The following is a 26,995-nucleotide window of genomic DNA, read 5'->3' on the forward strand; positions in this document are numbered from 1 at the left end:
AATGCCTGACAACCCCTGAAAATGCTCGACAACCCCTGAGTATGTTCGATAATGCCTGAAAATGTTCGACAATGCCTCACAAGCCTGTCAACCACTGATAATGATCGACAATGCCTGGAAATCTTACACAATGCCTAGAAATTCCCAACAATGCCTGAAAGTAGTTAGCCTACTCTACAATACCTGAAACCCCTGAAAATGTTCGACAACTCCTGAAAATGCTCCACAACCCCCCAAAAAGCCGACAGTGCCCGACAATGCCTGACAATGCCCGACAATGCCTACAATGCCTGACAAAGGGTATTTTGAGGTACCCTCTGTGACTGTGATTTGTTTTCAATCGCCAGAATCTCCATAAAGCAGTCCATGCGGAACGAGAATGTGACGTCATCACAAGCAATCCATACGTCAACTTGAAAACGAAGAAAGTTTTATTTAAACAAAAACCAAAAAAATATATTAAAAATAAAGTTGTTTTGCTGTGCCAAGTTTGAAGTCAATGCATACAGCCATAGCTACGCTGTTAGCCTTCAAACATCGTTACGCACCACTGAGTTGCCTATCTATATGTAAGATATCTATGGTACAACGGAACCTCATTGCAAGAGAAGGAAAGCGACTTCAGTTGCAATTCAGTGCAGCCTGGACAGCAACGACAATAGCGGAGGAAGCGCTTCAACTGGAATGAGAATTGAACATTACAATGAAAATAAGCAAGTCATAAACTACTACACTGGTTTCGATGATTATGATAACTTTATGTTATTCTTGCGTTGCTTGGGGCCAGCTGCATATGACTTGAACTATACCAGCAGCAAACTTGACCCACCAAACCAGCTCTTTCTTACTCTAATGAAGCTAAGACAATCTTTGGCGTATGGGTTGTAGGTGGTCGAATAGTGTACGCTAAGCACTACCGACATGCGACTCCTAGCTCAGAAAGGGCGATGTTCTAACCTTATCTCTTCTAGAGTGCACTGTCTATTAATACCACACTAAAGTAAGCATTGTAGAAGTAGTATAATAATTCAAAGTAAACACAAAACATTAATTAACAATGGTAGAAGATAATACAAATTAACGTCACCAGGGCAGACCAGGTTACACACACAGTAATATTACTTAATAGAATAAATGTCCTTAATCAATAGTCCGGGTTCAACCTTGTAGCCATGTTCCGATTTCCGAATGTCATTTCTTTATTGTCTTTTGTGCATCGCTTTCCTTCACTTCAATTTACGTCCGATCGCTGAGTTGTTGTTTTCAAAAAGTCCCTGTTTTTTATTCATCCGCGGCGCGAGCCACGTTCCAGCCTTGGCGACCTCTAGCGGACAGAACTATTCAGACGCAGGCAGAATTGTAAAGGGGAACGCCACATCACTTGGCGCCAGATGATTAGATCATGAGTTGATGAAATGATCAAACATCGACATGCTTCTTGGCGTGACTTCTCGATGGAGATGCTGGTGTCTCGGGACTGATGCGTTTGCAGAAATCTTTATAACAGTCTTGTTTGTAGCACTAGTTTTCTTTCAAATTATGCGGCCAAAACTATGTGTTGTCGGTTGATCATTAAACGTGCACAAGATAGGTAAACAAATGCAATTATCGACGGGGTTGCTGCCCAAGTCTACCCTGGTAATGACGTTGTAGTTAACTTCGAATGGTTCAAACATAAAACAATGACTTATCATACAATAATAACAATGATGCTCACAAACTTACTCAAAACATAACAGCATGACGGCTGCTGGGTTAACAATCACTGCGGTTGCTTAGAGTGAAAACTACTCCAACACAGAAGTGTTGCGAACATACAAAAAAATAAACGAATCAACTGCTACAACATGATGCGTGACAGTGTGTGTTCCATGTCAATGAAATGTAGTATGTGTACAATGATTAGGTAATTGTACGTGCGAATAGACAAAAGAAAAACAAGGCAAGATTCTGTCAAGATGAGGTTACTCAGTCAAGATACTTCTGGATGAACGGTTCTCAAACAATCGTCAAAATGGAGTATGGCTTGTATACGAAAAAAAATGGAAGAAAACAATGTGGAAGGGAGAACTTGATGCCTATTGAGGATCTTATTACTCTCCAAACGTCGAATGGTACTCCGGATGTACCAAACAACACCACAGACATGCAGAGTGGTACAATTATGCTCAAGTACATGAGTGAGTACAACAGAGGACATAATGATATCATCACTACGAATGGTTGAATGCATTGTGTGCACCGTTAAAGGGTTTAGGAAAGTTACATGCTTGACTTATAGCCCACAGACAGATGTCATGGCTGGGTTGGCCACAACCTTCTGCAAAGAAAACTAGAAATAACATGCAGCTATCATACACAAAGTGTATATAAAACAAGTGAACTGTGTATGCAGTCCTGTTATATACAACACATGTTGAGTCTTTAGAGAATTGGTCATCCAGAATAAATACCTGCTGAAAGAGAATCTACAACTGCCTGAAAAGAAAAGAGCTGATATATTTCCTCGCACTGGTCCTAATCTAGTTCCTACTACAAGCAAAGAAACTATGGTATGTAAATGTAAGAACATACAGTGAGAGGACAGACTTTACACTTGCACATAATCATTGAGGTGTGCAGGAAGAGTTACATTACGACCACACCTCGTGCGACGAACAGTAGTTGCGGTCGGTGTCACTGAAGTCAGAGGCGGTGAAGATTTAGGTGTAGGCTGATTGTTCAGCTCTGGCATATGTGCAGCTTTTAAGCGATCAATGGATACAGTTTTCCTATTGTCTTTAATGTCTAAAGTAAAATATTTTTCATTTCTAGAGATCACCCGGTAAGGACCTGTGTAACGTGATTGCAGAGGAAATGCAGTTGCATCTCTTCTAATCCACACATACTCACATGACATCAGCTCTGGGTCAATATGGCTTTTGTGCTGTGGGTGAGGTCGAGTTGGTGAAGGCTGAATGTCTTTGAAATGATTTTTCAGTGTCTTTACAAACTCATGCTGAGGAACAGCAGCAGCAGTTCCTTCAACCTGAAAATCTCCTGGCATGGCCACGGAGGCACCATAAAGAAGCTCTGCTGGAGAACATTTCAACTCTTGTTTGACTGTATTGCGCATAGAGAGTAGCACAAGGGGTAGATTATGGTACCAATCACCTGGGTTGTTACAACTACGTAGAGCAGTGGTCTCCAACCTGTGGGTCGCGACCCCAAGTGGGGTCGCCTTAACTTTTCCTGGGGTCGCCATAACTCACCATATTCGATTTATTACACTTTCAATTTATTATCGAAAAAAAGACTGATCCTTTTTTGTTCTAGTTCGCAACCTTTGCCTGTGTTTTGGAGTACAGCTTGCTACCTCGTGTCACAAATAAACCATTGTGGTGCAATAATCAAAAGCCGAATAGTTGCGACAAGGAGGCGCAACACTTCACCTTTGTAAGGTAAAAGTTTTGTTTAGTAGAACAGAGCAAAAGCATTCACGATGCTAGCTTTGACTAGCTTTTTATTATTCAAGGTGACTCCAAAACGAGCGAATAGTTATTTATGCAGGTATAGTGTGCAGACATTTCACCGGCTGTTTACGGTTTGCTTTGCAGCTAGTAATGGTAATTTCTAGCTAGTAAGTATAGCTAAATATTATACAAAAATGGCAGCAAAAAATTCCAGAAAAAGATCATATGACGAGGCTTTTTTAAAACTTGGTTTCACTGAATTTAATGGCAAACTAAAGTGTGTAATCTGTCTAAAAGTTCTAGCAGAAGAATCGATGAAAAAAAATAAACTTAAACGTCATTTAGAAAAAAATCATCCAGGCTGCGTGGATAAACCATCTGAGTTTTTTTAACGTAAATTGCAATCTCTTGCATCACAAGCAAGTGTGATGAAAGCATTTACTGCAGTAAATAAAGCTGCTGTTTATTCTTCGTATGTCGCCTCTTATCAGATTGCAAAGCAAAAGAAAGCCCATACAATTGGAGAAAATTTGCTGATGCCAGTAATGAAGAAAGTTGTGAAAATCATGATTGGAGAAAAAGAGAGCAAAAAATTGGATTCAATTTCACTATCAGCTACATCAGTAAAACGTAGGATTGAAGATATGTCCAATGACGTTCTTGATCAAATTGTAATTCAAGTAAATGCTTCTCCATGGTATGCAATTCAATTAGATGAGTCCACCGATGTTGCCGGCCTGCCTCAACTTTCTGTATTTATTCGATATATCAACGGAGAAGAAGTATTAGAAGAGCTTCTGTTTTGCAAATCACTGCAGTTGCATACTAGAGGTGAAGATATATTCAAAAGTCTTGATAAATTCTTTAACGATAATTCTATATCCTGGGGAAAATGTGCTGGAATATGTACCGATGGTGCGGCAGCATGTACTGGCATAAATTCCGGAGTGGTAAAAAGAATTCAGGACAAAGCACCAAAAGCAAAATGGACACATTGTTTTTTGCACAGACAAGCACTCGTCGCCAAAAATTTATCTGAGGAACTGCATGATACTTTGAATTCTGTGACAAAGTGTGTAAATTACATTAAAGCGAGGCCACTCAACCAGCGTTTATTTTCCTGTTTGTGTGATGAGATGGGTGCTGATCACACAGGATTGCTATTGCATACAGAAGTGCGTTGGTTGTCACGTGGTCGAGTACTCAAGCGAGTTTATGAACTGCGAAAAGAAATTGTTATTTTTCTAAACAAACAGGATCATTTGGCCTTGGCTAAACAGTTTGGTCAGGAAAAGTTCATTGCAAACGTGGCTTACTTAGCCGACATATTTGATTTGCTGAACTGTTTGAATCAATCCATGCAAGGTTCTGGCTTTACGATTATTGATCACACTGCTAAAATTACCGCTTTCTACAAAAAACTTATCCTGTGGCAAAGTTATGTGAAGCGAAATGAGTTTGACATGTTTCAAGAACTTCAACAATACATTGTCGACAGAGATGTGTCTATGCAAAATACCATACTTGGACACCTTCAGCAGCTTAGCAAAAAGTTTGAGCACTACTATGGCAACATCCTGACGCCGTCCAAAGAACAAGACTGGATAATAGATCCTTTTTCTGTCATAGACTTGCAGGAACTGCCCCTCCGTGTTGCTGAAGAATTTACAGAAATGACAGCTGATGCGGCAAACCGTATTTCTTTTAACTCGTTTAAAGCAAAACATCCAAAGGTCTCAGCAAATATTTACTTTTGGGTGTCAATGCACTCAACGTACCCGACTATGTCAAATTTTGTTATTCAACTACTTATCCCGTTTTCAACCACATGGTTGTGTGAAGCCGGATTCAGCGCAATGAGTATTTTAAAAACGAAACATCGTAATCGATTGGAAGTAGAGCATGACATGCGGTTAAGCTTATGCAAAGTCAAGCCGCGGTTTCAAAAACTCGTGGACAGTATGCAGCAGTAGCGCACCCAGAAAAAAATTTAGGGGGGGGCTAATTCAGAAATGTCGGCCGAGTGATTTGCGACAATAGTGACAGTAGGCCAATGCCCATCCCTTTGACTAATATTTAAAGGCACTCACGGTCCACAACCCACAGGCAGTAGCGCACCCAGAAAAAAATGTAGGGGGGGAGCTAATTCAAAAATGTCGGCCGAGTAACAGTTATTATAGGCCAATGCCAGTGGCCTAGCCAGGAATTTTGAAAGGGGGGGGGTTAACGGTCGGCGGGCAAAGCCAGACGGCGTGTTCGCCTAAAACAGGGGTCACCAAACTTTTTTCTCTTTTCACCAAACTTTTTTCTCACCAAACTCCCAAACCCCCCCTTGGCTACGCCACCGGCCAATGCCCATTCCTTTGATTAATATTTAAAGGCACTCACATGCATGCTACTATAGCACCATCAGCATCCTCATCCCTACGTCTACTCTCGCAATCGTCTATAGATCTCGATTTTTTTTGTTATGTATGACAAAATAGAATTAGCTTTTTGTTTGCCAACACAAGTAAGTGCAAAAACAACAACCAGCACGAAAACAGCTTGAAACAAAACACTAATTTTGTAAACAGTAAATTTGATCTGGACGTTTTTCCTACTTACAAAACATTCAAAATTAGTTCGTATTTTCAACTAAAGTCCCAGGCGCCTTCGTCTCTCTGCTCAAGTGTCGTACACAGTTTTACATGTCCGTGTGATTCGGCATTGACGTATGGTACATTGGTATGTCCACCAGACATTTGACCACGTGAGTACGGGAGCATCTGAACTTTAGGGAGTTAAAGAAAAGTACCATCAAAGACCATATCATGGAGCGTTCTCTTTGCACAGATCGAAAATTCTCTGCTGACTCATTTAAAATTTACACAAAGGCAAATCCCAATTTGATACCAAATTTCAGAAAGCAGTGTTAATCAAACGCTACAACCCAAATTTAAACAAACAATTATTTGCTGGAGCTGCATCCATTCTCCTCAACATTTACTTGATGTATCACGTTCCCTGTGGTGCAAAATTTGGTGCACGGTCGTTTGGTCGACAGACATTTGGTCGACAGGACGTTTGGTCGACAGGACGTTTGGTCGACAGGACGTTAGGTCGACAGAACGATTCATTTTTGGGTTAGGGTTAGGGTTAGAGTCAGGGTTAGATTAGGGTTATGGTTAGTTAACTAACCCTAACCCTAAAATAAATCGTTCTGTCGACCTAACGTCCTGTCGACCAAACGTCCTGTCGACCAAATGTCTGTCGACCAAACGTCCTGTCGACCAAATGACCGGGTACCCAAAATTTTTGGTAGTTATTTACGTAGTTGCCTTTTCCTAATGTAATTTTACTTTCAAGAAGTTGAAACTCATTGCATTTTTATAAATATTTTCAGGTTCCTGATGAAGGCTTATATTAAGCCGAAAACGTTGTACTGTCAACACTATTTGTAAATATATGAAATATATTGTTATAATGCTCAGCCCTGTTGTAATGTTGTGTCATTCATATCTAACCTGTAAGCAAAGGGTATAAACGGAGAACATACAAAAACTTTATTTTTGGTGGCGGGTTTGGGGGGGGCTTGAGCCCCCTTAGCCCCATGCTCGGTGCGCTACTGGTATGCAGGCGCAACCATCGCATTGACAATGCAAATTAAACGTTGAAACAAATTGACAATTTTGTGTTCGTGAAATCAAGTTCATGTGTTAATTGAAACTTCTTAAAACAATCATTTGGAATACTTTTATGTAGCCACATTTCTCTGTAACTATGCATACTTGCTCGTATTATTTAGTTTCAGCATTACTTGAAATATTTTTAGTCGTATCGGAAAACAAAATGGGGTCACATGTATATGCTGATTTCATTTTTATTTAAATTGGGGTCGCTTCTTAAAAAGGTTGGAGACCACTGACGTAGAGCATCTTTCAGGCGTCTATGCATGTTCTCTACTAGGCCATTGCATTGCGGATGGTAGCTAGTAGTTCTATTTCGACGACAACCAAGGAAATTCATGAGCTGACCCCACAAATTTGATTCAAACTGAGCTCCTCTGTCAGAAGTGACAGTTTTGGGCACTCCCATCTGTGAAACAAAACCATACATAAAGGCATCTATTACGGATTCTGTAGAAATGTTCTTCAAGGGTACTGCCACTGGCCAACGAGTAAAACGATCTACTGCTGTAAATAGGTATTTATAGCCGCTTGATTCCGGTAAGGGACCTACCAAGTCAATGTGAATGTGTTCAAACCGTGACTGAGGCATTTTGAAATCCTTTAATGGAGCAATGTTGTGGCGAATGACTTTGCTTCGTTGACAAGACTGACACTCTTTTACCCAGCTGGCAATCTCTTTTCGCATGCCTGGCCACACAAAACGCCGCGAAATAAGATCATGAGTAGCCCTTACTCCAGGGTGACTTAATGAATGCAACTGGTCAAAGACCATCTTTCTATATTTTAGTGAAATTACCGGTCGAACCACAGCAGTTGAAGTGTCACACCATATGAGTTTATCTTGAACACCTGGAATAGCATACTGGTCTAAGAACAGCCCAGATGCCTGTGGATTGTTGAGCATGCTCTGAACAGCTTCATCACACTCTTGGGCTGCAGCCACTTCGGAGAAATTAATGCCACTTTGCACATGTAACACACCATTAATTTCAATTCGAGAAAGAGCATCAGCAGTAAAATTTGCAGACCCTTGAATGTGTTTGATGTTTGAAGTAAATTCTGTGATGTAGCTCACCTGTCTGACTCGCCTCAAGATAGATTGATTAGATTTGGAAAGGAATGCACTTACTAAAGGTTTGTGATCAGTGAAAAGAGTAAAATCCTTTCCTTCTACATAATGATGGAAATGTTTAAGAGTACTGTAGGCCGCTAATAACTCCCTATCAAAGGCAGAATAAGATTTCTGTGTCTTATCCAGTCGTCTCGAAAAGAAAGCTACAGGGGACCAGGACCCATCAATTTTCACTTGCAACACACCACCTATTGCTGTGTCACTGGCATCAACCATCATACTTAAAGGAGCATTTTCCAGTGGATACACCAAAATTGATGCTTCAGCCAAAACTACTTTGCTGTCGAAAAAAGCTTTTTCTGCACATTTAGTCCAAACAATCTTTTTATCCGCACGTGTTTTACCAGAAATCAAGTCATTGAGGGGTGCTAAGCATTGAGCTGCATGTGGTATGAATCTGTGGTAGTAGTTTACCATGCCCAGATAACGTCTTAATTGTTTTGTTGTTTCAGGCAAGGGAAATTCAGAAATTGCCTTGACCTTGTCAGGGGTGGGTCGCACACCATCCTTAGACACCAGATGCCCTAAGAACAGTAATTCACTCTTACCAAATTCAGATTTTGTAGGATTGATGATTATTCCATACTCATCCAGCCTGCGGAATAACTTACGTAAATGCATTTTGTGGTCTTCTTCATTTTCAGAAAATATAATTATGTCATCTACATATGCCATTACGTTGGTTAAACCATGACAGACATGATCAATGAAGCGTTGAAAGGTGCTGGAAGCATTTCTTAATCCGAAAGGCATAAAATTATATTCAAACAGACCTAAAGGACATGTGATGGCAGTCTTATGTCTTGACTCGGACGACAAAGGGATTTGGTGGTAAGCTCGAACTAAGTCTATTTTACTGAAGATAGAAGAACCTTGCAATCTGTGCAACAACTGATTTATCGAAGGTGTAGGATACATATCAGGCACTGTTTGGACGTTTAAGGAACGATAGTCTCCACATAGACGAAAAACACCAGAGTTTCCTTTAGGTACCATATGCAGGGCTGAGGAAAAGTTAGTTGGACCTACTAATTATGCCTGCTTCAAGGAGCATGTCAATTTCTTCTTTGGCCGCTTTTAATTTTTCAGGTGACAAAGGGCGAACGCGTGCAGAACAAGGATAGCCAGTGGTTTCAATGGTGTGGGTGATATTGTGCTTGATTGGTTTGTTTTTGTTTGGTGGACGCGTTAAATCAGGATATTTTTCTAAAATTTGTAAGAAGGAATTGGTGGCTACAAATGCTTTGGGTGCACCTACATGTGCTACCATTTTTGGGTAAAGTGGCCATGCAATTGACTGGTTGACACTTCTCAGACAAGATTGACTGAAGTCGACGCATAAATTAAAATGTTTGAGAAAATCAGCACCAAGAATATTTTGAGACACTTCGGCCACTACAAAAATCCACCGAAACCTTGAAGTTTTATCACCAAACTGCAAGTTCATGGTTCGATGTCCAAAAGTGGCAATGGAAGTTCCATTCACCCCCACTAAAGAATGACTATGTGTTTTTAAATGTTTTTCAGACTTATACGGCCTAACCAAGCTTATTTCAGCACCACTGTCTATCATGAAGCATAAACCTGACTTGTGATCCCTAATGTGAAGAAGTGGACTGTGACTTTTATGAAATGGAAGTTTTGTTGCACTGGGCACAGTCGATCTCGCAGTGCAACCTACCAGTTTCCCTGGAAAGAGCAAGGAGGGTTACATTTGCGAGCATTTGCACCAAACCGTTGGTGATAGAAACACATTGTATTGTGTGTTCTAGCCACGCGAGAGTAATTTGAGGGTGGAGCTTGTGGTTTTGGTGCAAACCTAGCATGTGATGGACCTGTGTTCTGGGAAAAAGCTTGGCTTGGAAGAGTCCTCATTAATTCTTGCACTGACTTGGTCAATGACTCCAGCTGTAAATTTACCCTAACCATTTCAGACTGCTGGTGCTCTTTGTTTACAGCACCCACAAAAGATAAAGGGGCAGTATGCTTTATAGCATGGTCTGCTGCTATTGCATACTCCTCTAGTGAAGCCTCATGAAGTGGTGCCAATGCAATTTTAACCTCTTGTGGAAGTTTGTCGACCAACATGGACTTCACCACAGAGTCCGACATGTCCGACTCCGAGATATTTACTCTCATGTTAGCCACAAACTCCGAAGGTTTCACATCACCCAACTGCTTGACAGAAACTAACTTTTGAATTTGGTCGCATAAGGGTTCTGTGAATTTGCTTATCAGAAAACTTTGAATGTCCGGGAATTGTTTTTGTCTTGCCAAAAGTGGTTGCACTGCAATCATAGTTGATGAATCCAGACAAGACATTAAAGCTTCAATCTTGTCTGAATCCTCAACTATGCTCCACTTCTGGCACACTCTATTAAAATTAGCAAACCATGCCTTAGGGGCAGATTTGCAAAGTTCTTGGGTGACTCGTTTACCCGGTTTTAAAATGGAAGTTGTTGGGTAATGCTCTGTCATCACGCTGTTACTAATGTTTGGTGAGATATAAGAGTTATTTTGTGTGATGCGTGATTGGTGGCGTGTATTGTAGGTGTGTGTAGCCACAATGATAACAAAAAATGATTAGAAAAAAAAGATTAAGTTAGTCTACACACATTATGGTATATAAATTTACACAAAACACTAACAGGCAATGCACTGCTAGAAGAAGGCTTTGCCGGGGGTCACCAGTTTGGCGTATGGGTTGTAGGTGGTCGAATAGTGTACGCTAAGCACTACCGACATGCGACTCCTAGCTCAGAAAGGGCGATGTTCTAACCTTATCTCTTCTAGAGTGCACTGTCTATTAATACCACACTAAAGTAAGCATTGTAGAAGTAGTATAATAATTCAAAGTAAACACAAAACATTAATTAACAATGGTAGAAGATAATACAAATTAACGTCACCAGGGCAGACCAGGTTACACACACAGTAATATTACTTAATAGAATAAATGTCCTTAATCAATAGTCCGGGTTCAACCTTGTAGCCATGTTCCGATTTCCGAATGTCATTTCTTTATTGTCTTTTGTGCATCGCTTTCCTTCACTTCAATTTACGTCCGATCGCTGAGTTGTTGTTTTCAAAAAGTCCCTGTTTTTTATTCATCCGCGGCGCGAGCCACGTTCCAGCCTTGGCGACCTCTAGCGGACAGAACTATTCAGACGCAGGCAGAATTGTAAAGGGGAACGCCACAAATCAAAGGAAACTAAAGAGCTGAGTTTTCTTTTTCACATTAGTAAAAGCACAGTTTCATTAATTTTCAGGGTATGGATCAACTTTATGTATTTTCAGCTGAAGGAACTTAATATTTGGCCATCTCGAGCTGTTGTGGATGAACACATGCCCACACAATTTCAAAATTCATTCCTCACAACACGTGTCATTTTAGCTGCAACTGAAATACCAATCAATAAGCCAAGAAAAATTGATGCTCAAAGCATGACGTTCTCCACCTACAAGAATAAGAACACACTAAAAATTATGATTGGCATCACTCCAAATGGGCTGGTATCGTACGTAGGCCCATCAACAGGTGGATGTTCAAGTGATCGCCAACTTATCGAGCAAAGTGCTCTCTACAAGCAAGCTAATGAACACTTTTCACAAGGGGATAACATCATGGCTGACAGAAGTATTCTTGTGCAGGATCTTTTTGCACCTTATGATGTTGCAGTCAACACGCCTACCATGCTGAAAGGGAAGCACCAACTTGATGCAGATGTGGTTGTCTCGGATATTGCATCATCATCATTGCATCATCACGCATACATGTCGAGCGTGTTATTGGACTGACCAAGACATATAAAATTTTGACTAACCCACTGCCTTACCAGTATGTCCCAATGGCATCACGTATCGTGTTTGTATGTTTCATGCTGTGTAACTTTCGTAAACCTATTGTTAGTTGATTTTGTGATTACTTTCTTTCTTAGCAAAATCTCTTCGGGAGGTTTTCTCTGCCTACCGGCTTTTTCTTTTTTTATACTACCGCAGCAGCGTTCCTCCTCACATAACGCAGCTGGCCTTGCACCATTGCTGGTGATGCGGCCATGTGTTTTTATAGTTATTTTTTCTGACTGTAGGCCTAAGCTGTTTTATAATGCATGTTATAACGCTAGCTCGTTTTGCCGCATCTTCCCTTTTCCGTTCTCGTGTTACGCTGCTTGAGTTAAAGTGAAAATTATCTTTTGCTTATGACTTAAATGTAGCCAAAATGTGGACTTAAACTAATTTTTGTTATTTATTGTATAACCAGCATGTCGTACTCGATAACGGGAATAAAACAAGCAACAACAAATATGAAACAAGTGTTAGTGCCTGAAAATATTCGACAATGCCTGACAAACCCGTCAACCACTAATAATGATCAACAATGCCTGGAAATCCTAGACAATGTATGGAAATGCCCAACAATGCCTGAAAGTAGCTACCGGTACTCTACAGTGCCTGACAACCCCTGAAAATGCTCGACAACCCCTGAAAATGTTCGACAATGCCTGAAAATGTTCGACAATGCCTGAAAATGTTCTATAATGCCTAATAAGCCTGTCAACCACTGATAATGATGGACAATGCCTGGAAATCCTAGACAATGCCTGAAAATTCCTAACAATGCCTGAAAGTAGCTACTCTACAATGCCTGACAACCCCTGAAAATGCTCGACCATCCCTGAAAAAGTTTTCCCTGAGCCCTTTTTGAGGCAATTTGTGCAGTTCATAGCTGCATAATAAGGCATTTTGTAAACAATTTGTAGCACGCATTTATCAACTTGAGAAAGCTCCAGCGGTGAATACCATGTGCTAACAAAGATGGCGGCTAGCAAGTTGCGACGGTACCGCATAAAGCAATCTATGATGCTTCTACTCTCTTATGATTTCTATGTTACAGAGACTGTGCTGGCACCGTTCTATGTCAAATAGGCCATGACACCACATATTGGGTGTGGCAGACTTGATGACCAGTTCGGTCCTTCTGCCACTCCCATCATCAGCAAACAACTTAGTTCACATTGTAATCTTGTAATTTTTTTTGCACATGTGCTGATGATGCGAAATAAAAGAACTTGAGAACGACTAAACTGAGCGCTGTGCATCGTGACGCAAATATGAGCTGACATTGTTTTTAATATTTCAACCATTTACAAAGCAGGTAGCTTCAGTTTGGCCGTTGGTGGGCGCAGCGAAATAAGCTTCGTTGTAACCAGGGCGCGAATCACGCAAATTGTCTGACGCAAATACGCAATCATGATATCGAGAACTTTGACTTTTGATTGATCCTCGGACTGAGAAAGCTTCTTGCAGAGCTTAATCCTGGTAGTTTCGCATAGTTGTAGAAGCTTTGAATCACTGATGCAGGACCGATCACCGATATTAACATTGTGAAGTTTCCGATCATTGAAGACTTGTTGCCGAGGAATTATTTTATCCATTAGATGCCGCTGAATGGCATTGTGCTGTAAATGCATAAATAAAGCACAGACAGTTTGTAAATGCCGTTACCGGTACTTATGAATTGTCAGCTGCATAGCCAAGTAGTGAGAGCCTAAGAACGGCAATTGAAAGGGTGTCGGTTTGACACCGCTCTAGAGCAAGCGGCTGTGTGTTTGGCAGGACACTTACAACAAGCATGCCTGAAGGTTGACACAAAGGTTGGTTTTGTTGCCTTCTCGTCCACTTCATCTAAATCTTCAACCACTGGGTGTAAGCCTGGATACAACCAACATAAAAACAAAACTTATCAATCATCATCATCACATTTTATTTTTTAACATGCAGGTTTTGTGGGCATTTCTACACTTGTAGACCTCACTCCAGATGACTGGCTGGCTGCACAAATAGCAGATTGCACATCAGCTTTCCACTTTCACAATCAAAATAATTTTTTTTGGATTTGCTCATTGTGATAGTGAGAAGTAATCATGCTGCAAATTCGAAAACTATCGCAGACCCTTTCTCTGAAAACACTTTGCAGCTGTTTTTTTTTTTTTGCTGAGACTATTCGGTTATTTGCTGAGACTATTCGGTTATTTGTCCGAAATGACTTGAAAAAATTCGGCCATTTTTTATTTATTTCGGTCATTTTTAGTCATTTTTGGTCATATATAGTCAATTGACTATACTGTATATTTTTTCGGACATTTTGACCCAATTGACTATATTTTTTTCGGACATTTTGCTAAAAAATCGGTCAATGACCGAAAAAAAACCCCAGCTTTGCAGATTCTCAGTTGAGAACTCTAGATTTGCGAATCCTAGACAACTGGGAAGACTTTAGTGAATCTATTCCTAAGAATAGCCATTATGTGGTAGGCGAAAAGTCAATTTAATATTTTTTTTGCTTATTTATGCACACTTTGGAATTTTTTTAACTTTTAGATCAAACTCGCACATTGGGAACCTAATTACATTGAAAATTGTGAAAATGCTTCTTAGTACCTGCTAAATAATATACTTGGAAATTTTTTTCAAGCATGCATATTGTGAATATAGTTGCTTTAAAAGATTTTCAGTAAGTGGATGAGGGGGGAGATCAAGCATAATAACTTTATAGGACACACTACTTAGCATTCAATAAGTTATTCATTCTAGCAAGTCGGTTGATAAGTATAAATGTAGGGTATGTATGTTTCAAGTTTTAATCAAAGAAACTTATGTATAATCTTCATGAACACAATATCAGCAAGTGGCCACTACATTGGGAATTCCAATTGATATAATACAACAACATGTATTCAGGAGGTGTCTTTCTTGGCTTCTTGGAATAGTGTGACACTTAGCAGTTAAAGATGTTAACTTAGTGGATGGAAAGCTTAAGAAGTCATTCTTCTGTTTCATCTTCCAGCATGACATTTAAGTGTTTTGCCAAAGAAACAGTCATATTTTCTAGGAAGTTATTGAACCTTTTAAATTTTGTTGGGCCAAATCTGCATTGTATTTATGGTGTTTTTCATTTTAATTAATAATATTTTTAGAAATACGGTTTTAGTTTTCAAGTTATGCATAGAGACATGAAAAGCATAGAGAGCCAGTGATGTGCAGCATTTCTAGCACAAACTTTTGTAGCCTATATCTACAATTGACCAATTTAAAATATCATAAAAATCACATCAATTGATCAGCTTTTCTTAAAAGTTGTGATGTATTTAAATTTATGCTGTTAATAGGAAATCTTTTGCAGTGTCGCCAGTGTGCATAGAAATCACACAGGTTTTCTATTAGGTGGTTTTTAATAATTGTCTAATCTCTCGGCTTTACAACCACATAGTGGGAGTGGAATATGCTTATTTTATATCTAAAAAAACTATCAACTACTATTATTGTATGATATCCAGATTCTCGTAAATTTGGTAAAGGTTCACATAAAAAAGCCTACACAATGAAACTGAATAAACCTGTGCTTGCTTATTGGGACATTCGAGGGTTAGTAGAACCATGTCGTTTGCTGTTGGAATTTAGTGGCTGTGATTATGAGGATAAGAAATATGTCATTGGAGATGCGCCAGATTATGATCGCAGCAACTGGCTCAATGAAAAGATGACTTTAGGTCTTGATTTTCCCAATCTTCCGTATTACATTGATGGTGATTTGAAGCTAACAGAAAGCCTTGCTATCATGAAGTACATTGCTCGCAAGAATAATCTTGTACCAACACAAAATCATGAAAAAGCAAGGTGTGACGTGCTAGAAGGGGTAGTTTCTGATTTTAAACGGGAATTTTCTGGAATGTGTTATCAACCTAACTTTGAAACTTTAAAGCCTGCCTTTTTTAGCAACTACTATCCTAAAAAAATGCAAGAGTTTGAAGCATATTTAGCATCCAGGACCTGGCTAGCTGGTGACAATCTCACTTATGTTGACTTTGGATTTTGTGAGCTTTTGGATCAAATTTGCACATTAGAACCTGATTGTATGGAAAAGTATGAAAATGTTTCCAAATATTTGGGAAATTTCTTCAAGCTTGAGAAGATTGCTGCATATCGTGAATCAAGTCGCTTTAAAAGATTTCCAATAAATGCTAAAATGGCCAAATGGGGAGGTCAAGCTGAATAAAGTCTTTACTTCGTAGCTGTAGTGAGTAACAACAAGATACTGTTTTAACGAGTGCCAACTCTGAGATGAGAACAAAAAAACTAAACAATGAGTGCCGATCTGTAATGACAAGAAACAATTGTTTAATGTACATACAGCAAGTCTAAATCAAAGAAAGCTTATCAAGCTACTATTATGCCCTTAGAACTAAATTTATTGCCTGCTCAAACGTTTTCATCCATATGCATTATGCAATGCTAGTTTTTTGGGAACTACAATTACAAATCAGAAATGGTATAAAATAGATCCCTGGTAACTGTGAATACAGTAAGGGTTTTTGTGAAGTCCAGTATAAATCCAATTGTTTTGTAGAATTTGCTTGATTATAAGTTCTTGGTGTGGTGTGCGCTGCGCATACATACTTAGCTTACAATCATACGTTATAACTTCAACTCATGTATAATACATTTAGAATGGTAACGCATTAGGATTTTATTTATGGTTAGTTAAACGAGGAAAATATACGTATAACACAAAAATTGAGAATTACACGTTTTCAATTCCAAGTTGTAGCAATACACTAAAGAAAGATTAAGAAATGCTAAGATAATAGCAGTACAAATGATTGGATCTTTTGGTTTGAGATCAAAATTTTGTTGAAAGCAATGCAAGTAAGATTAAATCTCCCACCACACTGCTACAATTCATACTATATATATTGACGATACTGTATCTGCATACTTTACGTTGTTTAGGATACTGAGAATTCTACTAATTTCCCTTAAAATATCACAATATATCACTGTAAGTTAGTGTAACTTTATTAAAAGGAACGTGTCACTGTCTATTGCTAATGTCCATAAGTTATAACAATTTAATTTACAAAGAATGTGTTTAGTATGACAGGCCTAGCTTAAAGTTGCAATTCTATGGACTGTGTTTGATAGACCTACTACGTATTGTCATGATTCCACTATTCCTGATTATTTTCGCTCTAGTGTGCTTAAATTTTATCCAAGTTCAGTTTCATCTCAATGGTGCTGCTGCGTATTATGGAACTGCTGCTTTTAGTTGACAAAGTGTTTTGCACATTCTACTGTCATATAGTTTAATATTTGTTAATCGTTTATCATTAATTAAAAGTTATTTGAGGTGTTACACAAGTCGTTTTATGGTTCACGTCTTCATTGTAAAAGCATTAACATAAAAAAAGTTTATAGTTTATCTTATTAAAAATTTGCGTCAGACAAAGCTGTCCATATCTAAAACAACGAAATAATACACACACTACAAAGGTCACAGAGAGCCACTTTGAATGTCGTCAGTTTAATAGCTCACTAAATATCTACTGTTACAAATTTACATACAATGAGCGTTGGAAGAGTTGAAAGTGTTCAAAACGATAAAAACAATCAGATGATATCAGATCTGATATAAAACGATATAAAAAAAGATTTACAGGTTGTTAAGTTTCATCATATCTTAGTCTCAGTGGTGGTTCGTCCTCGTGAAACTGGTAAATGTAATGTAAAACGTTTTTGCAGCCTATCCAGTACCCATTAAAACTAGCCGCCGGGCGCCACTGCTATTGTGAGACACCATTCACACTGCACACCAGTAGAACAGAAATGCGTCATTGCATTGCAACTTCAGTTCAGTTGTTTTTATTTCTGACCATCATATCAAAAACAATACACGTCAACATAGCAAAGGTCGAGAATAAGGTAGAAGCGACAAAACGCGAACGTTAAAACGTGCTTGTGACCGAAGTAAGTTATTGAGTTGAAAAAAATTTGGCACGGTCGCAACACCTTCAGAAAAATTTAAGATGTAAAGGGAAAAAGAAGAAGAAAATGTTACAAAAAAAATAAAAAACATATATTTAGGCCAGGCGCGGATCTATGGGGGGGGCCCAAGGGGCCCGGGCCCCCCCCCGAAATTTTGTGAGAAATTATTGAATGGTTTGATATGCTTCTAAACAGCTGATATTAGTCCCACAGCGGACTTACAATCCCCCCTTTGGCACGCGTGTGACGTCACGATATTGAGAATGATGCTTTCAGTTTCCATGTCTCTAAAACAAAAGCTTGCCTAATTTTAAGAGAAACTGCATTAAAAGAGCGAGTTTTGCCAATACCAAACATTCAAACATCTCAGCCAGAAACTACCAACGAGAAAACATAGAGACTTAGCTTTATTACCGAAAAAATGCCGAAGAAAACATGATCTTATCCTTTTGCTATGCCACCGGACAGCACCATTTCACAGGAATATTTATAGGCTACCCATATTTTTGTTAAAAATGCTCTCAGAATGCACCAAATTCAAAGTAATTTTTCAAAATTTTCTGGGGGAGGCCCTCCAGACCCCCACCGCTGGGTGTCGCCTTTGGCGAACACGCCACCGGGCTTCGCCCGCCGGCCGTCAAACCCCCCAAATTCCTGGCTACGCCACTGGTTGTTCATATCTGTTTTTTCTTACTTTTTAATTCATTTTCAAATTTTCTGGCCCCCCCCAAAAAAAACTCCTAGATCCGCGCCTGATTTAGGCTATAGCTTTATTAGCCCACATAGCTTTAGCTGATATATTTAAGATTTGTATGGACAGTTGCTATGAAGATCGGCCATGGTGCGTTATCAAGAGTGCTGATGGTCGTGAGGGGAACACGTCTTGATGCGTTTAGCTCATAGCAAAGAAGAGCAAGGCAGGCAAAGAAAACCCACCAAAGAAATCCTACCACGGGCAAAGCCATTTCAAGCGCAACGCACCATGCCTTGCATTAATCACAAAATAGATAGGCCATAACTAGACGACATGAAAACAATGACAAAAACAAATAAAACAAACTAGCAAAAACAACATCATCATCTTGCGGAAGTCCAATTATACCCAGGAAAGTTATGTCTTGCAAGCAATCGTTGTGTTTCCACCTATCTCGTGAAGTAAAGGTGACTGCGCACTGCGCAGCAGGGACAATTGTTTTATTTCTGCCACAAATAGGTCGTAGTTTTTTGTGCGGTGCTGAAGTATTGTGAAATACAAATTCGGTATTTTATTTATTATTTATTTGCGTCAGACAAAGCTGTCCATATAAAAAACAAAACAACGAAAAAATACACAAACTGCAAATGCACAAAGGTCACAGAGAGCCACTTTGGATGTCGTCAGTTTAATAGCTAGTTACAGTTACAAATACATACAATGAGAGTTGAAAGTATTCTGAACGATAAAAACAATCAGATGACTTCAGGTCTGATTAAAAGCGATTTGAGGAGTGTATGCAACCGTTGATAAACGAAAACATGTTTTTCCTCTATAAAGCATCAAACGTTGTTATATTATTCATTACCGTACTTGATATTTATGAGCACTGACATAACGAGGCAAATTGTGCAATATTCTGAAAGAATCATTGTAAGCAACACGTAATCGTTTTACACTGGAAGATCTAAACTTGTTCCACAACTGGGATGCGTAAAACGACATAGCCTAGCCTACATGTAGAGCGAAATACAGTGTTTGTTACAGCGGGTGAGCATTTGGCAAAGTGAGATTTTGCATTGTTTGCAGCACCGTACTGAGAGCGTACTACCTGCTTTGAGATATCATTGTCATCTGAGAGAGAACTCACAGTAAATACACCCAGTGGCGTACGCAGGATTTTCTCAAGGGGGGGGCCATTGAGAGTAGCGTAACCAGGAATTTTGAAAGGGGGAGTTTTACGGCCGGCGGGCGAAGCCCGACGGCGTTTTCGCCTAAAACGACACCCAGTGGCGGGGGGTCTGGGGGGCAGGGCCGGATTAAGGGTTTATGGGGCCCTGGGCTGAGCTGAAAATGGGGGCCCTTATCAAGTGACATTTTTCGCTAAAAATTAATGGTGGAGTGGAGCTATGACACGGGCCCAGTTGCATGTATCTGTGGCACCGAGCCCCAAACAGCGGACCAGTAGCGTAGCCAGAAAAAAATTGTGGGGGGGCCAAATATTTGATGAATTGAAGAGAACAACAAAGTGTTTGATTTAAAGCCATTGCCAGTTGATGTGCAGTGGCGTATCCTGGTGGGTTGAAGCAATAAAAGTGGTAGGGGGGTTAGAGTGTGCCGAAGGCACGCGTATTCTAGGGGGGTCCGGGGGCATGCCCCCCCGGAAAATTTTTGAAAAATTACACTTAAATAATGGATTATAGCGCTTTCTGAAAACACTTTTAGGGTAATATTTGTATGAAATTTATTAGCAGATAAACAGCTATTAACTTATTAAAGATAGCTCTTACACACGAACGGGCAAAAACTGCGGCTAAAATGAGAGAACACTAAAAACTCAGCTACACAAAAACTCCATAACTACACAAAAACCCAACAGAGTAAGCCATTCTGAAATTGCTTCCACAAATTACAATAGTTCAAAGAAACGTAAATCGCGTAAATTTTGCGCGATTTACAATTTGCAAAATTTATTGGTGTCTTTCTGTGTGTCGAAAACAAGTCCTTGGGGGTGTTAATAGCCAGATGTCTTGGAAAACGATATAAATTTCTACAAACTTTATTATATTTTCAACAAAGGGCTCAACTTTGGAATCCAAACTTGGAAAATTTGGGGAGCATGGCCCTTTTCGCCCCCCCCCCCCCTGGCTACGCCTATGCAGCAAATCACCTTCTTGTTTGCCCTCGGCTTGCCACCCGGTGCAGTAGGTGGGACCTGTCAGTGTATAACTCCGTTGCGGAAGAATGTGTCAATCTGTAGTGTACGGTATCAACGAACTTTAGAAGACTCGATAGAAGAAGAACTGCATCATATCTAACTGACCATCTTGTATCAGATAATGTCTTCAAAACAGGCAAACCATCTAGGAATTTTCGATGGACTTGCCAACGATGAGTAGACGAGAGCCATGAATAAAGGCTTTGCAACTATTCAAAAAGCTCAGCGGCAGAACGGCATGTTTCTACAGGACATTTAGGCTACCGATTAAATTAAGTGAATGTGCTGTGCAAGGGACATATTAAGCTACACTACATTTCTCGCGCAGAAGAGCTTGAAGACCGTTATACTTGCCACTCATATTGGCAGCATTATCATAACTTTGACCCGCAATCCGTACAATTTTCGGATATAAAAGTATCAAATAAATATGTTTTTTGTTAAAAAAACGAAGAAAAATTGAATTACTGGGATTGGGCAGGGGTGCTGCAGCACCGCAGCACATATGGGTGAGCCGCCCTTGCTTGTTTGAGATACGAATTAAAGCAGTAATCTCCAGCTGTGCAACTAAAAAAATTAGTAGATTTTTTCTTTGAGGTGGGGGCCCCCACAAGTGGGGGCCCTGGGCTTCAGCCCAGTCCGCCCCCCCCTTAATCCGGCACTGCTGGGGGGCCTCCCCCAGAAAATTTTGAAAAATTACTTCGAATTTGGTGCATTCTGAGAGCATTTTCAACAAAAATGTGGGTATGAATATTCCTGTAAAATGGCGCTGTCAGGTGGCATAGCAAAAGGATAAGATCATGTTTTCTTCGGCATTTTTCGGAAATAAGGCTAGACGTTTTCATGATATCCCAGTATGGTTTTAGTTTAGACTTTATCCATTTCTTTCTCACTATAATAGGCTTACAGAACACTATGCTACATTGGCATACCTGGGGTGGGGTAGGTGGATTGGGCCATGTATTTCGTATTGGCTTAGTCTATATTGTTAATTGCTTTGACAGAGCAATGCAAAACATATTAAATGGCTTAATCTACGTCGTTAACTACTAAAACATTTTAAAGGGGGGGGGGGCCATGGCCCAATGGCCCCCCCCCCCTGCGTACGCTAGTGAATACACCTAGATTATTTACAGAGTCTGTGAACACAATTTCAGATTTTCTTAGATGTAGCAGAGGAGCTCGTGAAAGATAAAAGTTTTTGGTGAGACTAACACACCAAATGGCCTTTTAGAATTGAAAGTAATTTCATGTTTAACAGCATACTCGTGGCAAACATCTAACAAATTTTTGTAAGCCGCACAAACTAGGCGAGATGCAGCAAATGTCATCAGCAAACATAATATGATTTAAACTAGAGTTCCCGACATAGCAACCAATTTTTGTTTTACTGAGCTCATAAGAAAGCTGATCAATATTTACAGCAAAAAGATAGGGCCTTAACATATTGTCTGACTCCATTGGACACAATAAATGATTGGGACAGGTGACCTCCCCACCTTCATCGCATGGTTTGTTTACACTACCAGTATTCCATTAACGAACAAAATAGGCTACTTAGGCAAGTTACGTGTGATAAGCGTTTTAAACAAAAAATGATGATTAACTTTGAGGCTTTTGAAGCATCCAAAAACCGTTTATGAAATCTGTCCGCGTCTGTAACCCGGCAAACTTTTAAATCAACCTCATAAAACTTGACTTTTTCTGGTAAAATCTGTAGGCTATCAGCAAGCAGCAACGTGTTAAGCATTGCCATTGTATTTAGCAACATATATTTCGAAAATATGGTTTTGTAACTTCATGGTTAGCTATACATGTAGCCTACTTTAAAAAATTAAGCTATTTAAACAACTCACGCTTAAACGAACTCAAAAAGCTCTTCATCTCGTTTACTTTCCACTTCACAAATGTGTTTGTAGTTTCATTAGGTGACGTCATTTGATGGAAAATTAACGTAAAACTTTAGATCTTTCTGTAGCCTACTTTGTTCAATAATGGCACTCAGAGTCATCTATTTTTCAACTTTGAGAAGCATTTTACGTCGAAATTCTTGATCGCACACTCATTCAAATTCAAACTTATTCGATTTGTGATGTATTGAGTGATTACGACAAGGTAAACCAGTAACGAAGCTAGAAAGAAAATATTGTGAGAGCAAATGAAACTGTTGCAGGGTAAATGTCATCCAACATGAATGATAATACTGTAGTTTTAAACTGTTGTAGTGATATTGAAGCATGATTTTGGGGGCGGGGGAAAGATACGTGGCTACAACCCTGATGTAAACAATATGTTTTGAATACCGCGGAATATGTAGGCTTACATCGAAAACAATCATCCTTTTGGTAATTGGTCGTCGTTTGTATGCGGTGTTTACATTAACTTTGTTTTTTATTAGTTATTGGGGTTTGACAAGTTTAGCATTGCAATAAAAAAATAAATTGTAAACTTTACTCCAATGACAATTTATTAAGTTTCTGTTCATTGAACAAGCATGCGTATTGTCAGAAATAACAGTTAGCTACTTATATTCAAGAAGTTGAAATTTGTCACATTTTTGTAAATATTTTCAGATTTCTGATGAGGGCTTAAGTTAAACCGAAAACGTTCAACTGGTTGGTTGGTTTTGAATCTTTATCCTCGGACTGACAAAGCCTTGGTAGGTTAAGGGTTAAACTGTTAAAAGTATTTGTAAATATGTAAAATGTATTGTTGTGTCTTGTCTCTTTGGTACAAAAAACCAAACTCTCCAGAAACTATAATAATAAATTGTAAAGTTGTAAGCTTCGCTAGTTCGACTCTCGGGGTCAGAGCTTGAGCAACGCATTATTAAGATTGCTCTCAGTTCAGCGGCACCTAATGGATGGAATAATTTCCAGACAACAATCGAAAACTTCACTCTGCCAATCTCGGCAACCGTCCTGACTCCTGCGTCATAGCCTACGTCTCTATAAATATGCGAAACTACCAAAAAAATCTATCAAGGTTTTTGTCAGTCCGAAGATAAAGATTCAAAATCTACCAAAAAGGCGCGGCTGAGGCTAAGCGTTACAGAGTTGATAAGCTTTCCTCAGGAAAAAAAATTGGTTTAAACTAGCGACAACCTCTTTTTAAATTTAAGAATGTGTTTTACCAAAATTGCTATCCTTGAAACGTTTTTTCAACACACCTAAGTTAGTTGAATTTGCAATGTTTGATCTAAAATTGAAGAAAATTTCGGTTTGGAAAATTTACTCGTGCATATGTGGCATGTTGCCAACTCTGTAGCTTCTGCAGCTTTTCTCACGTTTCCTGGAATCTTACTGCCATTGTGAAATCTGTGCTTGCTAGGAATTTGAAACGCCGGCTAGAATTTGGGCGTGTTTTTTATAGGCCTGCAGCCTTTTCTTATGTTTCCTTGCATCCCAGTGCCGTTGTGAAATGTGTGTTTGTTAGAATTCGAAACGCTAGAATTTTGGCGTTGCCTTAGAATTTGACCACTTCGTAGGGCTTGATATAAGTTATACATTGTTTTACGTCGTTTCAGCTTTGTGCATCTGCCGCATGTTGCATTGCCTGGAGCACTGCGCTTACCTTAAAATCAACCGCTTAGTGCTAAAACAGAAAGTCTGTATCAGTAGGCTATGGTTTTGGTCAGTCAATTGGGTGGTGTGTTATTTTAGTCAGTTCACCTCTGGATTCTTTATCATAGTTTAGTTTTCATGTCCGGAATCAGTTCAATCGGCTCTATTTGTTATCAAGGCATAATTTGGCTGCGACGTTCTCAATCTGGAAGTTCCGTTCGTTACTTTCTTTGCAATAAACTCGTAACCGCAGAAGAATAACATACCATTCCTCAGATCATCCCCACTACCAAGCTGGTACTGGGGATGTTTCTGTAGCATTACAGCTAGATATGGGCAGATGTTCAGACAATCCTACGTCCGCTACACCAATCTTCCAGTTTTCTTGCAAACTTGGGCAGGATATTATTTTTGAGTTTGCGTATTTTTTCCGATTTTCTGGATGCTTGTCTTTTGCAACTATTTTTTTTGTTTATTTTTGGGCTTAATTTTGAGAATGAAATACAGCAACAAAAGGAAAAGGAGGCAAAACCGTAATGGTCAAGGACGTGTAGCCTATAGGCTATGTACAAGATCTTTTATGGTAGGCTATATCAGTTCAGTTTGTTTTTATTTCTGACCATCACAACGAAAAAACAATATATGACAACCATAGCAGAGGTCTAGAAAAAGGTAGGAGCGACAAAACGCGGACGTTATGACGTGCATGACACCAAAACAGGAAAATCAATTTGAAATATGGCACGGTCGCAACACCTCAATGTATGGATCGATGATTCGATGAATATAATTAGGCGCCGCCACCTAACCTGATAGTTGAAACAAGTAGCCTAGATGAATTAACTGAAAAAGTCTGTCTAGACGACTGAACCTATCAACTATTACAAAAACCTTCATCGTTTTTGAACTTTTTTTTTGATTTTTGAGATCATTAAAATGCAATGACAAGGTAGGACGCACAGAGCGGCACTGAAGACCTGTAATCACTTGTAATTTATTGAATTGAAAAACCACTAACGTCCGTTGACTCCGGTACAGTTTTTTGAGCTTGATTTTTATGTTTACTTGCTTGTTTTGTTAAATAACCTGGCAACGCTGATGTTTGACAACTTTTTTTGCATAAAAAGACTATTTTGTCGCAGTTTCCCGCCTTTTTGGCATCTAGGTTTAGGATTAAGAGTAGGGTTGCCAGATTGGGCGCTTTTACGCCCAATTGGGCTACTTTTGATTTCTCCAGGCGCCAAAAATTCGCGTAGGGCGCGCTTTTTTAGTTGGCACCCAATTGGGCTACTTTTTTTTAAATCATTAGTTAAACTACCATTCAACGTTTTATAGGCAGAGAAAACTTTTTCTCGAACTCTAATGATTTCTGAAAGTTCCTTGGTTTTATGTTATCTGAATTGTTTTTAAATATAATATAACTTTTTATGTAAAAATTGTATCATGTTTAAGATGTTTACCTAATTCGTAGTTATTTCATTGAGGAGCAGCGTTTTTGGAGGCCTCGGTCAGGCAGGGCTACCAATTTGGTACGTAAAAAGATGCCAATTTTCAAAAATGTGCATGTTTATAGGCTTTAATATCTGGCAATCTTGGCAACTTAAGTGATCCAGGCAGTGGTGCGGTGGTGCCTCTCCTAGTGTTTTTCCACTAGATCTAGTGTTTTTGGATTGCATCTAGTGTCTTTTTTTGCTATCTAGTGTTTTTTAGCGATTTACCGCTATGTTGTGTGCATAAGTTTGGACAGTGTTCAAAGTAGCCTTACCTATTTTTTGTTTGACTGCATCGATGTGTTTGTAGTGCTTTTCAAAGTGGACACGAGTTTTTGTCTGGTTACACCTATTGATGACCAAATTTGAGATATTTAGCATAAATACTTTAAAAAATACACACAAATAACTGTGAAAAGTGTTCAAAGTAGACTAAAGTAAGTGGCGTAGCCTACCATGATAGGTTAGGCTTACATTTAGTCAGCTTACATTTGATGAGTGTGGAGTTCTTATGGACTACACTACCTCAGAGATGATGGTGAGTAATCTTGCGTTTTTGACAATATATTTGCAAAGGCCAAATTTGGGAAAAATTTGAAAAGTTTGGGAAAATTTTATTTGCCCCCTCAAAATATTTTACCCTCCTATGGCTATGACTTCAGGGCTCCCACTTTCAAGGAAATTCAGTTCTATTTTGGAATTTTAAGAACTTTTAGCACTCACTGTCACTAACGCCAGTGGCTGTCATTTTATTCAAATCTAGTACTTTTCCATGACAAGAGAGTGGCAACAGTGGATCCAGGTTTTCATAAAAATGCAGTGGACATCAGTTCAGTTTGTTTTTATTTCTGACGATCACAACGAAAAACAATAGCCTATATTTCAAACATAGCAAGGGTCTAGAAAAAGGTAGAAGCAACAAAACATGGACGCTATGTGCATGACGCCAAAGC

General features: G+C 39.3%; 1 protein-coding gene and 1 pseudogene across 1 annotated transcript; both read left to right on the top strand.

Annotated features, from left to right (window-relative positions):
* The first annotated feature begins 684 nt into the window (after nucleotides 1-684).
* On the top strand, nucleotides 685-12,169 carry LOC145788368 (uncharacterized; annotated as a pseudogene).
* Nucleotides 12,170-15,596: 3,427 nt separating this feature from the next.
* On the top strand, nucleotides 15,597-17,518 carry LOC145764571 (glutathione S-transferase Mu 1-like). The gene has a single exon (XM_082576195.1). The coding sequence runs from the start codon at nucleotides 15,637-15,639 to the stop codon at nucleotides 16,309-16,311; it is 675 nt and encodes a 224-aa protein (XP_082432321.1). The 5' UTR covers nucleotides 15,597-15,636; the 3' UTR covers nucleotides 16,312-17,518.
* The last annotated feature ends 9,477 nt before the right edge of the window (nucleotides 17,519-26,995 follow it).

This window comes from Aplidium turbinatum, chromosome 2, assembly GCF_918807975.1.
Source record: "Aplidium turbinatum chromosome 2, kaAplTurb1.1, whole genome shotgun sequence".
Taxonomy (NCBI): domain Eukaryota; kingdom Metazoa; phylum Chordata; class Ascidiacea; order Aplousobranchia; family Polyclinidae; genus Aplidium; species Aplidium turbinatum.